General features: G+C 31.7%; 2 protein-coding genes across 2 annotated transcripts; both read right to left on the bottom strand.

Annotated features, from left to right (window-relative positions):
* Positions 1 to 7,830: 7,830 nt before the first annotated feature.
* On the bottom strand, positions 7,831 to 10,095 carry RpS20 (ribosomal protein S20). Its single transcript, XM_068768807.1, has 3 exons — positions 9,986 to 10,095; positions 9,045 to 9,206; positions 7,831 to 8,074 (listed from the first exon to the last, which is right to left on the bottom strand). The coding sequence occupies exons 1-3, from the start codon at positions 9,986 to 9,988 to the stop codon at positions 7,868 to 7,870; spliced, it is 372 nt and encodes a 123-aa protein (XP_068624908.1). The 5' UTR covers positions 9,989 to 10,095; the 3' UTR covers positions 7,831 to 7,867.
* A 947-nt stretch (positions 10,096 to 11,042) lies between these two features.
* On the bottom strand, positions 11,043 to 12,540 carry LOC137925485 (trafficking protein particle complex subunit 2-like protein). The gene is made up of 4 exons (XM_068768932.1): positions 12,477 to 12,540; positions 12,065 to 12,276; positions 11,522 to 11,698; positions 11,043 to 11,242 (listed from the first exon to the last, which is right to left on the bottom strand). The coding sequence occupies exons 1-4, from the start codon at positions 12,507 to 12,509 to the stop codon at positions 11,197 to 11,199; spliced, it is 468 nt and encodes a 155-aa protein (XP_068625033.1). The 5' UTR covers positions 12,510 to 12,540; the 3' UTR covers positions 11,043 to 11,196.
* Between the last annotated feature and the right edge of the window lie 2,691 nt (positions 12,541 to 15,231).

Below are 15,231 nucleotides of genomic sequence, written 5' to 3'. Positions count from 1 at the left end.
TTTAAGATTCAGACGTTTTTGACACTTCTAAAGTGACAGATAAAATATGACCTTATCCTTTTTTATTTAATCTGTCAAATTGTTTAAGGTACATAGATGTAATAGGAATTAAAACAAATATTACAAAAAATAAAATATGTAAACACTAATTATATTATCGTAAGAAATACAAGAGAACTTCTTTCTTGAAGTTTTAAATATGTTTTGCTTATTAGGAGTGCATTACAGGCTACTATTAATTATAAATTTAAACTTTTCACCGAAATTTATCATCTGTCTATAAGTCCAATCCATTTTAGTCACAGTCTCTGAAAACATGGAGGCTGCTTCGAAAATTGTATTGTCAATCTACCGCAGAAAAAAGATCAGGGGGAATAAGCCACACCGAAATAACACTTAACCCGTACACAGAAGACCGAAGTTATATTTCACCAACAGGCAGAAGACCGAAATAATATTTAGCCGATAGACATAACACCGAAATATCATATGGCCTGCAAACACAAGATTAAATTACCTTTGGTATTTAGAAAAATACATTAGAACACATTTAATTTCACAGTGACTAGTTGCGGGTATGCTTTCGAATAAACGGTTAATTACCAATTACTCTAATAATTCACTGCATTTATACTGCAAAAGAATTGCTGTTGATTTCATTCGTAGCGTATCAAGTAATTTTATTTTTTTAAATTGAAATATTAACCAGGGACAGGCCGAAATGTATCAAATTATCCACTACCATGATATTATGATTAATTCATGAACGATCAGACAGTATATGACAGGATAAAAGAACACTTGAATTATAAATATTATGTCAGAGAATAGCGTAGACGAAATCAATTCCGCTGAGCCAGATTCTGTAGGACACTTCGGGTTTCCATGGCAACCGCCTCACTCGATCCCATGCCATTACTCTAAAAGAAAGAGATGGCGTCAGCCGTCTCCCATAAGTGCGTCTCGTTCAATCGCACTTAACGATCGCACCGGAGCCCGAGAGACTTGGAGCTCCGCCCCCGGACTAGCTCAAAGCCTGGATCTAGGTATGCGGTATCGCTGTTAACAGGTCGGTTCCACTGATCAACGATTTCCTAGTTTAATCTACGGTTTATTTGGCAAAAGTCGTTTGAATGTCATTTAACCTCATTTATTTATAGATTGCTTTTCTCTACGAAACGTTAAATATATACTGTGACCAGTTGCAGTGTGAGATTGTAACATTTAGATAACTGCTTTTTACTAAATATACTATGTATACTACATAAACATGAATATATATACGGTACATATACCAAAATTACATTCTCTCTGTCTGTTTATTCCAGCTAATCTCTGAAATGGCTCGACCGAATTTAACTGAACTTATACTGGAAGGTAGATGATGTAATAAGTAACTTAGGCTACTTTTATTTAAGAAATATTCTTAAACGAAAAAAAAAATGATATTTTTTTGTTACATTCCACGCGAACGACGTCACGGGCACAGCTAGTATATATGTAAAGTGGTGAATTTATAACTCATATATCAGCAAAGTTAAAGCCTTTAGACCTATTTCCAATCTCACTGTACTATATAAAGTGATCACTCTGAAATATGTTGTGTTACATTATTTTATTTTTTCTATTGAATTGTGTCAGGCTAATAATTTACAAACAGGCGGTAAAAAGTCAGCTGATACAGATAGTAAACAACAATTATTTGTTATGTGTAGAATCCCAAATTCGAATTTTTAAAACTCTTTTTCTAACTTATTAACATTACGGTAATTATTCTTTTTAAAACAATTAATTTTTGGATAGGCTGTGCTATAAATTAAATTATAGCAAAAGTTACTTACATTCACATCTTTGAAGCTTTTACAATTCCGTATATGTACTGTGTACAAGACTTCATAGATTGGTAAAGTCAATGACCTTTGCCCTATAGCAACTGATATTAAAATGAAAGTAAACCATATTTATTTCGATATCAACTTTCGTTACATTCTATTTATCGGTACAGTTAAATAAAAAATGTCACATTATTAATAAAATGTTGCGTGGTACGAAATGGAAAACTTATTTACAATATTAGTTTATTAACATTACTTTATATTATATAATACATAAGTGATTTAATTTATTGATTTTGAAGTTATCTGGATCCATACGAAAAACCGGAAATAAACTTTTGGATTGTTGCAAAGCACTAAATGCAGGCCGCTTACCATCGGTCTTATTGGAAAGACCCATGGGTCTTCAGAGATAGGTAGATTTTGAGATTTAGCACCTCCACAGCTGGACTTATCCTGTAGAGGTGCTAAATCTGAAATATTCACAAATTAAATAAATAATTACATGAATATGAGTTAAAACAATTACGATTTAGAGCCTTCCCCTATTTTTAAGGTTTCCTGCTCAAAAATATTATATATATATATATATATATATATATATATATATACGACAAGGCAATTACTTTTGATAATAAAAAGTTACGAGTAGAGACTACGATGCAGTTGACACAGTGTTTATTGGCCCCAACTGACGACATAGTCTAGGTCGCGGGAAGTCGTTGGATGCAGGCAGCGTAAGACCGGTTACCGTGGCGACCTTTGGGAAAGGCCTAGGCCTTGTAAAAACGTCTTTTGATTGACTAGATGGCGATGACAAGTTTTACGTATTATAAATACCAAACACCCAAAAACACAAACGGAATGTTAAACTACGATTAAGACTTTCGTGAGTCAGCCCTCTGGGTATAGTCCGTATCGATCCGGGAACGTTGACCCGACTCACCCATCCTACCTTCTACCTACATCATAAAAGTTGGATTGAATTTCAAAAGAAGCTTTTTCATATTATTTCGTCTGGTAAAATTGAAATGGATTTAAAATGTATGATGTTTTTCGTGATAAATTTTCGTGAAACAACAAATATGAAAATGGGAAAGTCCATATTATATCATCTCAAATCGATGGAAAATGTAATTGATATTATTTATTTATTGTGTTCACACATAGTGACTCAAAACCGGAAGGAGTGGAAGCATTTGGAGAGGACCTTAGCCGACAGGCAAACAGACCTAAAAAAACATGATATTATGGGTTTTAATTTTAGTTATTTAGCTCGAGAAATATTACTTTATGAAAGACCTGAATAAAGGACTTTATTATTATTATTATTTATATTTATTTATGTCTTACGAAAAGCACACCAGAGCCAGATGTTGATGAGAAGCAATTTGTACAATACTCATTATATTTATCATATACAACAGTAAATAAGTTAAAAAGTGGGTCTAAATTAATTGCAATATTTTATTTATTTAAACACTTCTCATATAATGTTTAGGCGAACTTAATACCGAACGTATTTTCTTGGCATTAGACGGTGCAGAGATAAATTAACACTGGTGGAATGATTGAATGGAAATAATATCTCTTTGAATAAACCCAGATTTTGTATATTTATAATAATTATATTGACAAGAACATCTCCACCAAGACAAAAAATGAATAAGTAATCCCCTTCATCACGTCTTAACTTGAGAACAATCTTAACGATTTTATTCAATGCTAAATAATTTTGTAAATTAAAAACGTACTCAAGAAAATATGATGACACTTGAATTTTTACGCATTTGACAGTTCACTTTGAACTTCGCCCTTTGGACAGTTTGCGCGCTGCAAACTTATATCGTTATAGAATAGCTCTATCGGTCAATATTTAGCGATCACTACATTTATTAATTCATTTCTCATTTAATTATTAAATTTAAATTCCATTAGAATACGAAATGCCAATAACTTCTAGCAGTACAAAGTTACACAGATAGAGGGCCAGATGATGTCTTTTATTTTTTTTACTAGTAGTTGTAAAGAAAAAATGTGAAATCAAAAACATGGATTATTATAAAGAAAAATGTAAAAATGATGGTACCAAAAATATCCAATTAATAAATCCAATATTAAATTTAAAAATATAGTAACAACAGATATAGATACAATATATTTTGCTTATAGGTTAAATACTTAAATAAACTTCCGTTTTAGGTTATAAAAAAGACGACAAGATTAGCCTCAGATACATCAGATAAATAAAGGATTGTCCTTAATGTTCAAATAAGCGGAAACAGATCTTTAATATGCTTTAAGATCATTTTTTAATTTAGTTTATAATACCTATCAATTGTGTGGGTACCTTATAACATAAAAATAAACGGCGGCCATATTTCACCCGATTGTCTATGCCCAATCGCCCATGGCGCCGCCCTGAGACAAGCCGCATTTATTTTTTTTAAAACAACGACATAGATTACATCATGCCACTTAAAACCATTCGGTTGTAAAGTATTAAGGTATTGTTGATTCTCTAAAAAAAGGTGCGTATTTATGATCCTGCGATACATCCAGAGCAAGCGATTTTAAACTGTATTTTGAAAAATCGATATAATGTAGCGTACTTTATTTCGGGCAGATCTAACCCGGCCGCATCCGGGGAGTTCGAACAGATATGTCCATAGACAATTGACAGGTTATTAAACGTAAGCTCTGTCAAACTTCGTATTCAACATCATCGTGTCAGACGCCCACTGCAAGGCATATGCCTCCTCCAAAGATCGCCATAATCGCCGGTCTTGCGCTGCCCGCTATCTTGGCTATGTCTTTGGTCAACCTAGTGGAAGGCCTACCCACGCCGCGTCTACCGGCTTCTGATCGCCCCTCGAGAAGTTTTCGCTCCAACGACCGTCGATTGGAAGAGCGATGTGCCCCGGGCACTCCCACTACAGACGAGCAATTTAGCCCTTTAAAATGATCGCAGCATTGTCGATCGCATAGTTCATGCGAGTAGATCATATAATTATAATTGAATAATTGCTTCGCTACAATCAACCAATTACATTGTTTTAGTTGCATTGTTCTTCTACGACAGGTTAAATGAAGGGAAAAACAAACGTGTCCTCAATACGTTAAAACAACTAACACATCTGAATCTATTTTATTACTACAATTTGGACTGTTAAGTGTAATAGTTTTGAAAAGATAAATTTATAGATCATTCGTCATAGAAAAATCTTACATACTTTTTCCACTCTAATCAACATGTGTAAAGTCAAAACTGTGATTTTTTTTATTTGAATGCGATAGACCAATAAATTCTGACAGTAGATTTTAGGTTATCATTACTTTGTTTATTATTTCTGAATCCAATGATTTTTTTATTGATACTACATTAACTGACAGCAAATGCTATAAATTTAACTAATCACTTTATATGGGTTAATATAATGTTAAAAAGATAAAAAACGCGAATGTTTTCATACAAATTTACGTAGATTATAATTTAGATTTTTTTTCTTAATTTTCTAATTCATACAAATAAATTTCCGCTTTTTTTCTACCAGCATATAAATACATGTATTGTACATAAGCCAAACAGCCAGCGGAGGACAGGTGGTATTAGAATATAATGAGTATTAAAACGTCGCGCATTTAATATTTCGCCTGAACTTCGCTTGTTGGTAAGTTTCCTTGGGGATTTGAATTGATTATTCATTGCTAGCAAGACAACCTCTTTCGGGCCAGTTGGAGTAATTTTTTTTATGAAACAATTTTTTTGCGCATGACTTTCATTTAACTCACAGGTATATTTCGTGAAAAAAAAAATTATAAACGTTACATATTTTTTTTTAAATAGCTATATTAAAGTTATTTTCACGTTTATCAATAAAATAGTTAAATAATAGATCTAACTATTAAAATTTTATTGCTCTTTTTGCGTAACGTGTACGAAAAAAATGGTTAGTTGTCTCTTCAGTTACTTGTATAGTACCTAAGGACTGAGGAACAGTTACTGGCCTCAGCAAAGAGAAATAAAAAATCCTTTGCCTTAAGTGGACGCTCCCTAGCAGTCGGTTGACCATGTTCTTTTAAGCTAGACTATTTTTTTTGGGGAGCCACAAGAAAAGCGAGAGGCCGTGTCGCATGGAGACAACGCAACATTCAAAGGATAGTACTAATCACATTTATTATTTACTAGAGTACCTCATCTAGGTAGTAATCACATGAAAAGCTATAATTAATACATAAAGAAACAATAATCACAAAATAAAGTAATAATAAACAATGATTGCACAATTTAAAAATAAATTCGTATACACGCAAGCACGCGACTTCGCGCCAAAACATTCGATACAGATAAAAAATTCAATGACATACGGCAACGTTTCGTATTTGTTATGAAAACTTTTATGCTTTCCTTTCTTTTTAACTTGCTTTCTGTTTATATTTCAAGCTAGTGTTTTTAGTTGCGTGTTTAGATATAATTCAGAAAACATGCAACGTTACAAACGATGGAAAACGGTGTTTTAGGGTCATTAGCGAAGTTTTTTAAATAAAATCGTGCACAAAAAACCTAGTTCTAAAGTTGACACAAAATTTCGTAATAATGTATAATTATAAAAATATTTTAATGACATGCTATAATTTTAAAGCAATTATGATTATTTAAAACACTGGGTGCTGATTCTTAATTAACTGTTGGCGCTGTTTAATTTTTATCTTTCCGGCTTTATTTAGGTTTTTTAAGATTGACTGCGCACTTTTTAAAGGAACGTCTAAAAGACTTTTATATTTTTTCAAAACAGGTTTGAGGGTTAATTAATGCTAAAATCTACAGTACAATCTACCAATTAAGGATAATTGGTCCAACTTAGCTCAAATTGTTTACAATTTGTTATTGTTATTAAATTTAATAACAAAAGGTCTATTACAACATTTTTGCTCTTTATGTTTTTGAGATATTTACTGATAGTAGTCTTCTGCAATAAGAGATGGTTTTGGCATCATTGCGCCAATACCGTGTATTTATATATGTGAAAACATTAATGGAATGCTTTAATATATAACTATTACTCAACTATCAAAAATCAAGTATCAGAAATAAAAAATAGCGTGTCAAAATTCGCATTACTATAAATATAATAATATATTAAAATAATTATTGTTCACTACTTGCTTTACAAACTTTGTACTGCCAGAAGTTATTGGCTTGTCGGATTCTAACTTAATACAGGAAATTGATTTAAAAGCTTTTTGTTAACAAATGACCTATTATTCACACCTGTATAGTTTTTACATGATATGTAACTAATCAACTTGTATATGGTTTAATGAGAAATACTGTCTCATATTGTTAACTGTATTGATAAGGCACTTTTATGTTTTTATTTACATAAAACTAAAAACATTATACCAGTTATATCACAATGATAAATTCTTCTAATATCAGGTTTTAATCTACGATATGACTGACGATCGAGTTTGTAACCCATTTCAGTTGTTTAGTAATAAAACTGCTATTTAGTTAAATCACCTAGATGAAAACACACTGCACAAACAAAGTTACATAAAGTGCCAAAAAAGTTAAAATGTTTGGTTGCAGCTGTGAATGGTCCTCGGCATTGAAACCAGTAATAAAATAAAGATATTGTGATCATTGTTTCATTTTACTGTTGATATTATGATCACAAAACAATTTATAAAGTGAATAGAATTTTTGTAATGTTTTTATGAAAGTATTATAGAAATTTTGAAAAGCCATCTGCTTCTGGACTGACATGCAGACAGACAGTACAGAAATTAAAAAAAAATAAACACCTATGATGAAGCTTTTAATAAAATATCAGTTTAAAAAAAAAACAATTTAGCAGTTCATTTGTGAAGGTATTTTTAGTGATGTAATAATTAATGCTTTAAATATTAAGAAAGGCAAGCCTCTTTGTAAGAAATAAGCTTTTAGTAAAATATTTTAGCAAAGAATACTTTTGGATCTTAATAAAACAGCTTATACTCAAAATAGAGATTTATTTTGGCAGTTGTGCCTACGCGTCGGCGATGGTAACCTCCACCTCGACACCAGGCTCAATGTTGATGGATGTGATCTGCTTCACAATCTCTGAGGGTGAGTGCAGGTCAATCACCCTCTTGTGGATTCTCATCTGGAAACGGTCCCAGGTTTTGGAACCTTCACCGCAAGGAGTCTTACGGGTGGTGATACGGAGGACCTTGGTTGGCATGCGGACTGGGCCCTGCAATCAAGTGACATATAATAAATAAATTGATTAAGTTTTTAATTACTTACTAAAAATTAATAGAAATTTGTGTAATAGATATCACCATTGTATATAATAAGTCATTTGACATCATCAGAACAACATTACTTTAACCTGTTATTATTTTGCAATTAGCTCGATCAAAAGAATTATTATATGAAGTGTGGATAAAGGTGATACTAAAAAGCTAGGAATTTTGTCGCAATCCTATGAGCAGTGTGTGGTATACATTGACACACACACTGCACTTTGAACTGCGATTCTGTTGCGCCTAACAGTGAACACAGCACTACGGACATGCTATGTCTTCATCAAGGCGCAAATTAATTGCATCAGTAAATTTTTAATTATCTCATATCTCTTAAATTAGTAGAATTGTTACTTTTTCTAAGAATTTAACTGTTATCTAAGCCCCCTGAATTTAGTAACTCTTATAGACAACTGTACACAGTTTACCAATGAAATTACATGTTATGTTCATGGGTCATCCGGTCACTAATTAAAGTTTATTGAACAAATACTTATAAAAAGACCTATTAAAAAGCTACTAACTTTTCTCTACATATAAACATTTGTTTTATGATACACCCAACCAGGCATGGGCCTTCTCAATGGATTTCTTAAGACTGGTAGAAAGTGACTTGTTCTTGTTTCTGACAAATTTAACAGACATCTTTTTCTGCACTTACCTGTCACTGCATATATTAACATTTGCATGATTTAATTGAATCCAGTCTATGATGATTATTGAATTTATTTAATCAGTTAACCAGATGTAATAGTCAAAATATGGAAATATTTCAGCTATTACATCTGATATACTAACTTTTGTGTTTTACAAATACCAAGTTTTGCAATAAAAATATATGATTAACATAATTCTTTGTAAATAAATATTCTATTATAAGGATAAACATAAAATTATTTATTTATTTAGCTACAATACCTTGACACGCAGCTTTTGCTTCTTGGCGCCATTGATGAGGTCAGCACAGACCTTCTCCAATGAGCGCACATTGCGGGAAGTTAGTGTGATGCGGATGCGATGAATGGGTGAAATCTCTGCCTGGGGCTTCTCAATGTCCTTGCCTGACACGACAGCGGCTGCCTGAAAGAACATGAAACATACATTCATTTACTCAATTTTGATGCATGTAAAAATTATTACCTACTGAACATACACAAAACACATGTGTAAATGGTTTACCTTTTCATGTACCAGATCAAAAATTTTCGTTGCATTTTTTTAAAATGTTTATAGCCTTGAGGGTTACGGTATAAAGACTACCTAAATATTATCCATAGATTAGAAATTTATGCAATATTCACAAATGAAATACTATTTTTTCAACATACAATATATTAAAATCCATTGACGTCAAGTTCACTCCACCACTTGTTCGAATGATAAATGTTTCAGACTTTAAAAGAACAGGTGTATGATATTATACTGGACTATACTTTGGTTTAAAGTAATCTAAAATTGCATATTTAATAATCTAGAAGTGAACTCATCTTTAGGTGTGTTATATTCAACAAAGTGTAATAATTCTTACTCAGAAAGTTTTCTGAACATAATCTGTTATCCTACTGTAAAAGCGTATACATAGAAAGATATAAGAACTCGCTGAAGTAGTTTTAATCGAAGGAATCATAATAACGATTAGTTGGCTGCATGGTTAAGTTATACAAATATGTTATTTATGTTTTTAAAGCTTATATACACCTACACAAACAAATAACACTATATTTTAAAACAACTGCATGATATTTTGTTTCTAGTAAATGTTAGGCACACGTGCTAACCTAACCTAAAAAAAATTGTTGATTATTGTTAAAAGCACCATTATGGATACTTAAAATAAACAAAAGAATTATAACGCTTACCATTTTGTTGCGGTTTCCCGGTCGAGTTAAACAATTTCAGAGTTAAAAAATTGCTCAGCGCTGAACCGGAGTACTGCTTGACTTCTCACGTCATAGAGAAAGAATTTCCCTCGTTCCAAGTACAAACAGGTTTCTTTGTCTATGAACGAATGTAGATTAAAATAATTGGAAATTCTTACCTTTATATCATCGATTAAATTCGCCAACATATAAACGGATAAATCTAATTTATAATGAAATTTAACTTGACATAATTTTTAAAATTTATCAGTCAAATATATTATTTTAATTACATACATCATTGTTACCTTTTCGATTGACTACATGAATAAAAATATGTTGAAAATCGCTCTATTTAATTTTATATTGACAATATATTATTATGAGGGTATTACATTACAGTACTGTATTAAAGCGAATAGAGATTATGCTAGAATTTTAACTTATGTGAGTGATAACGACTAAGCGTGCGTTTACATGAGAGTACAAGATGTACTTGACTTAAATCAAATTTAATTGATGTTTCATCGCCCAAATAAAAAATAAACTACCTATAACTAAATTAAACTCAACCAAATATTTTAAGAAATAAAGTTTACGATTTTTTTAGAGGACTGATGAAACGTAAGCAGTTAAAGGAACTAGACTTCACCCAATCGATTCCATTGAGCCAATAGAGACAGATGGTTATGTTCTAAAATATAAGCAATAACATTTAAATAAACGTGTTTCATAAATTTTTATTTTCAATTAAATGCCATGAAGCATATCAAATATCATTTTGCCTGTAACTAATAATAAATCAGGTAATCAAAAAAATATATTATGTTAAAAAATTGTTTCTTAAGCAACATTTCACAAAATTTTCATGTGTCTTTCAAAGGCCTTTCAATAATAATATTTTTACTTGCTAACTACAGTGCGCTTGAAAGAGCGTTGTAAAGAGTCCCTCCTGCGGTGTAGTATTTGTTAATTATAGAAAATCTATCTTTCGTTTCGACTTCTATCTATTATTTAAAATAAAAAAACTAAAGAATTGGAATGATTTAATGATAATTAAAATATACTATAGAACCTAATAAGAGAACCTTATTACATAAATCGATAACAATACTTTATTGTTCAAATTATACCATACATTTTTCTATAGAAGAAATTTAAAATCAAAGATAAAGAATCTGCTTCAAAGAATTTTCTAAAGAACCAAAAATCTAGACATTGTTGAGCAAAAGATTTTTCACTTGCTTGTCGAATTTTCTGAAAAGAAAAAAAATGTTTTAAAACGAAATAGTTTAAAAAGGTGTTGAATTTAGACATTTTTTCAATAACAAAAGCTATTAAATTCTTTAGAAAGACATTTCATTGAGTGACCGTGTGAAAAGGCTCTAGTTAGAGCTGTCGCTAGAATTCCGATTAAAAGGTGCCCAAGAGATTCAAACCCAGAACCGATTGGGCTCAATAATCGATTTTTATGAATTAATTTATGAATATATTAAATATAGTATTAAAAACAATGTCTTGTTGCTGTTAGCTTACGATGAAGTAATCTGGTCCCCGGGCAAGTGGAACGGATTGCAGATAGCATCAGCATACAGAGCGTGAAGTCGCCGCAATGCTGTCCTCACTTCAGCGTCCCTGATGTTGCTTCCGCTTGGTGATGTGGAACTTGTCACAAGAACAAGTTTAATCCTTGTATTCGTTACATATCCATAGCTGAAATAAAAATTATTGTTTATGGTCAAATCACAGCTTGCATCGTGTATTTCGCAGGTTTCGTGGGATATTACGAATACCTTACCAACTTATTTTGTTACGTAATAACCGGTATGTAACTTAATATATTGTAGGACACACTGTAGTAGATAAAAACAATTATATGTACATCGAATGTTTTTTAAGATTGTGTATGATTTTTCTATTTAATATCTCAAAGTTATAAACTTTCAATCGATAGCTTGATAAAGTTAATATTTCTAGCTTACTTAAAGCAATGTACATACATAACATTAATTTTATTATATTGATCATTAAAAATATGAGTTTGGAATTTGACGTCAACACCGATTAAACAATACTTACATTTTATGAGTATCAGTTGAATAGAGTAATCCGAGATACAAATCCCTTAAATCAGTACGAGAGGAGTTTGCTGCAGAATTTGCGGTGGAGTTGGTAGTAGTTGCCAAACGCTCCTCCAAGGCGTCTAGGGCTGTATGCACCAACCACTGTCGAGAGAGTTCATTGTCCGTATTGGTATCACTGCCCACTCCTCCGATATACAACGGAGAATTCTGAAACATGGCAACAAATCAATAGTTGTCACTGGTTAATAATAAAAATGACGTGTAAGTATACATATCATGTTAATGTTTGCTGTTTTCTTGTCAATTGTTTAGTAATGGTTACAGCTTATTTATTAATTTCAAAGACGTTTAATAAAGCGACTGTTTGATGGTGAGATATAGTGCCAAAATATGTAGAATAAACTCACATCTTTCCCGATAACAGCGACGCAAACAGCCATCGTGGAAGGGCGGCGGAAGTGTTATGGTTCTGCCAACATGATCAACGTTTGTTTGTGGCGGGATATCTTAAATAATACAGACGTCTGACGTCCAGATGAATTTATCAAATTAAATATAATAACCGAGTGTAACGATCATTAGATAAGTACAGTATTTTAAAGACAATAATGGCGGAGAATGGGGAAGGCGATTTATTATACGAAATCGACGAAACTGGACAAAGGGTGTTGGTCAGATCGAAGGAGTCGATTCAGAGAGCCTATTTACGCTTCACGAATCGAACCACGCGTCCTATAGACGTATGGTGGCGAGACTTTGAAGGGGCAAAGCGCCACTACGTGCGGCTGGAAGCGGGAACATATTTCGATATAAATACATTTATAACTCATCCGTGGGAGTTCACAGATGTTACGACCAAGGAACGGTATGTTATAAACAATAAACCTATTTACCGAGCGCCGGCGAATGTCGGCGGGATGATGTATAGAACAAACTGGAATATAACTATAAGTGTTAGGTCCCTTCGTAGAACTGTGCTCCTATTTCTAGCTCTACAGTTATCAGACGCAATAGAAGTGGAGTCTCTCGGGCTCCCTAGGGTTCTCGCTGACGAGTTGGAGGATTTAATAGAGGTGTTTCACCATGAACCCCCTCTTCGCTTGAGTACTTGACAACAGGTTATCTTTCTATTCCTGACCTTTGTTATGGTTATTTTCTACTTTATACTATTCATAGCATTTTTTTACTTTGCAGATTTCTCTCCTATATACTCCATGTTTAGTTTTTAACATTTTATATTTGTTTATTACTGTGATAGCTGTAATTCGTAATTGAATTTTCCTTATATTTTACCATTTATTAGAATTTTAAGTACATTGTTATAACCATACTTATCTAAAATTGATTTAACAAAAGTTATTTCTGAACTATTTAGTGTTTTACTTTGTAACATCATTTATTCTTTTCATAGTAATTAAAATGTGATAGGTTCAAGTAGTTACATTAATCTTGATTAAGACAGAGAGAGAGCACTGGAATGTTTAAAATTTAACATATCTATCAAGGCCAAATGTATTTTTAATTGTTGACTGTATGAACTTTTTAATCACATTTAATGGGTAATGCTAACGGAACTTGGTTATCAGTTTGACCATTTGCAACATGTATATGTAATTAGGGACACATAGATATCATATGTTGAAATTTTCTGTATAATATATAAATGTAACCAATTTTTGTTAATTTATTTTCAATAAATATTTTGTGCTATACATCATTATTGTACACTGCCAATGTCTTATTTATTTAGAAAATAACATCAGAATCAGATGCATTAAAATGGTACAAGTATGTATTATTACAATTGAAAATTATGAATCACCTTCTTATTGCGTAAGTTGTGTTAGTACTAGGGAATATAATTAAATTTACTGTCAATTCACCCTGTGGGTGCAAAATTCATTGTATTTTAGGGAAAGCGGGCTATGTATGTTGCTAGGGGCTGATGACTTGTGTTGCAAGATTATCAGCAATTGCATTGGCATTCACCTTAAACCAACCAGGCTCCCTTATTAACCAGATATCAATTAATCCACCTAATGCTGCTTTAGAAGCTTATTCCAGAAATAATTTGACTTCTGTTCTTGACTGGCCTAAATTCCTCTGTTATAGAGAGATCTATCTGTAACATATATAAATCACTATGATTTCATTCATAGTTATTTGTTTGATTAGGTTATAATCTACACAACCATGGTGAATGAGTATTACAGTATCTCAATAATTAAAGAAAGATGTGTGTAGTAAGTACACTTGAAAAATTTGGAAAGATGTGCAATTAATATATTTTTTAAAAATACAGTAAATCTTCACCATATTTGTGACATTGAGCATTGTACCCAGGTCTTACCCATTTTGACATGTTATTAGAAAACTAAAGGTGAATGATATACTTTCTATTCATGTATATGTACACCAAAATATTTTTTTTACAAATATTTCTACATATTTTTTAAGATAGTTTATTTTCTATGATATGTTGTTTTTATTTGTTTCATAAAAACATTCAGCAAAAGGTCATAAATTTATTAAATTGTCATGCAGGTTGATCAGTCCATAGAAACATGCCCTGTCATACAAGTGCTCAGAGAAGTACTAGTTTAATGGATCTAATGAGGACTTCTTTTTAGGCTTCGGAACATAAATTATCTCACAATATGTCAGCCTCTACTTTGTGTGCTTGTTATGACTGCTCTTGAATATTTTTTATTGTCATTTTTATTTCATCTTTGTCTGGTGTTATATAAGTTTATGATGTAACTGATTATTTTTTATATACCAAAGGGCATTTGTAGGTATATATTAATTCATTTTATATTCATTTACTTAATAATATTTTAATAATCACATGTTAGTATAGATGTTTAGTTTAGGAATATGTGCCATATTAGATAATTATTAATGATAGACTATATTTATACTTAGTAATAAGTATATCTAGCTGCACAATAAGGCTTATTAAAGTGTTTAGTCATGGGGACATACAGCTGTGATAGTGTATGGCTGAAGGTCACCATGTTTGTCAACGATATATCTTATGGAAAAATATGTTGTCGCTATGATATGTCGTCTTATATATATAGTGTATAAGATATTTCACTAGTTAAGTATTTTATGGTTATAGTTGAATAAAAAATATTTTTTTTGTACAAAATCATGTTT

This window comes from Battus philenor, unplaced genomic scaffold (assembly GCF_028537555.1).
Source record: "Battus philenor isolate CCGP_79_NKW_IND1 unplaced genomic scaffold, ilBatPhil1.0.hap1 SCAF_27, whole genome shotgun sequence".
Taxonomy (NCBI): Eukaryota; Metazoa; Arthropoda; class Insecta; order Lepidoptera; family Papilionidae; genus Battus; species Battus philenor.
Note: the sequence above shows the minus strand (reverse complement) of the source record. Positions and strands in the feature narration are given on the sequence as shown.

Excerpts from the sequence above, each read along its gene's own strand:
- RpS20 (XM_068768807.1), bottom strand. Across the intron at positions 8,075-9,044 it reads AGCAAAAGCTGCGTGTCAAG|GGCCCAGTCCGCATGCCAAC; the intron begins GTATTGTAGCTA and ends ACTTGATTGCAG.
- LOC137925485 (XM_068768932.1), bottom strand. The coding sequence starts at position 12,509 with ATGGCTGTTTGCGTCGCTGTTATCGGGAAAGAT. Across the intron at positions 11,699-12,064 it reads TCAACTGATACTCATAAAAT|CTATGGATATGTAACGAATA; the intron begins GTAAGTATTGTT and ends TTTTTATTTCAG. Across the intron at positions 11,243-11,521 it reads GGGGACCAGATTACTTCATC|AAAATTCGACAAGCAAGTGA; the intron begins GTAAGCTAACAG and ends TTTTCTTTTCAG.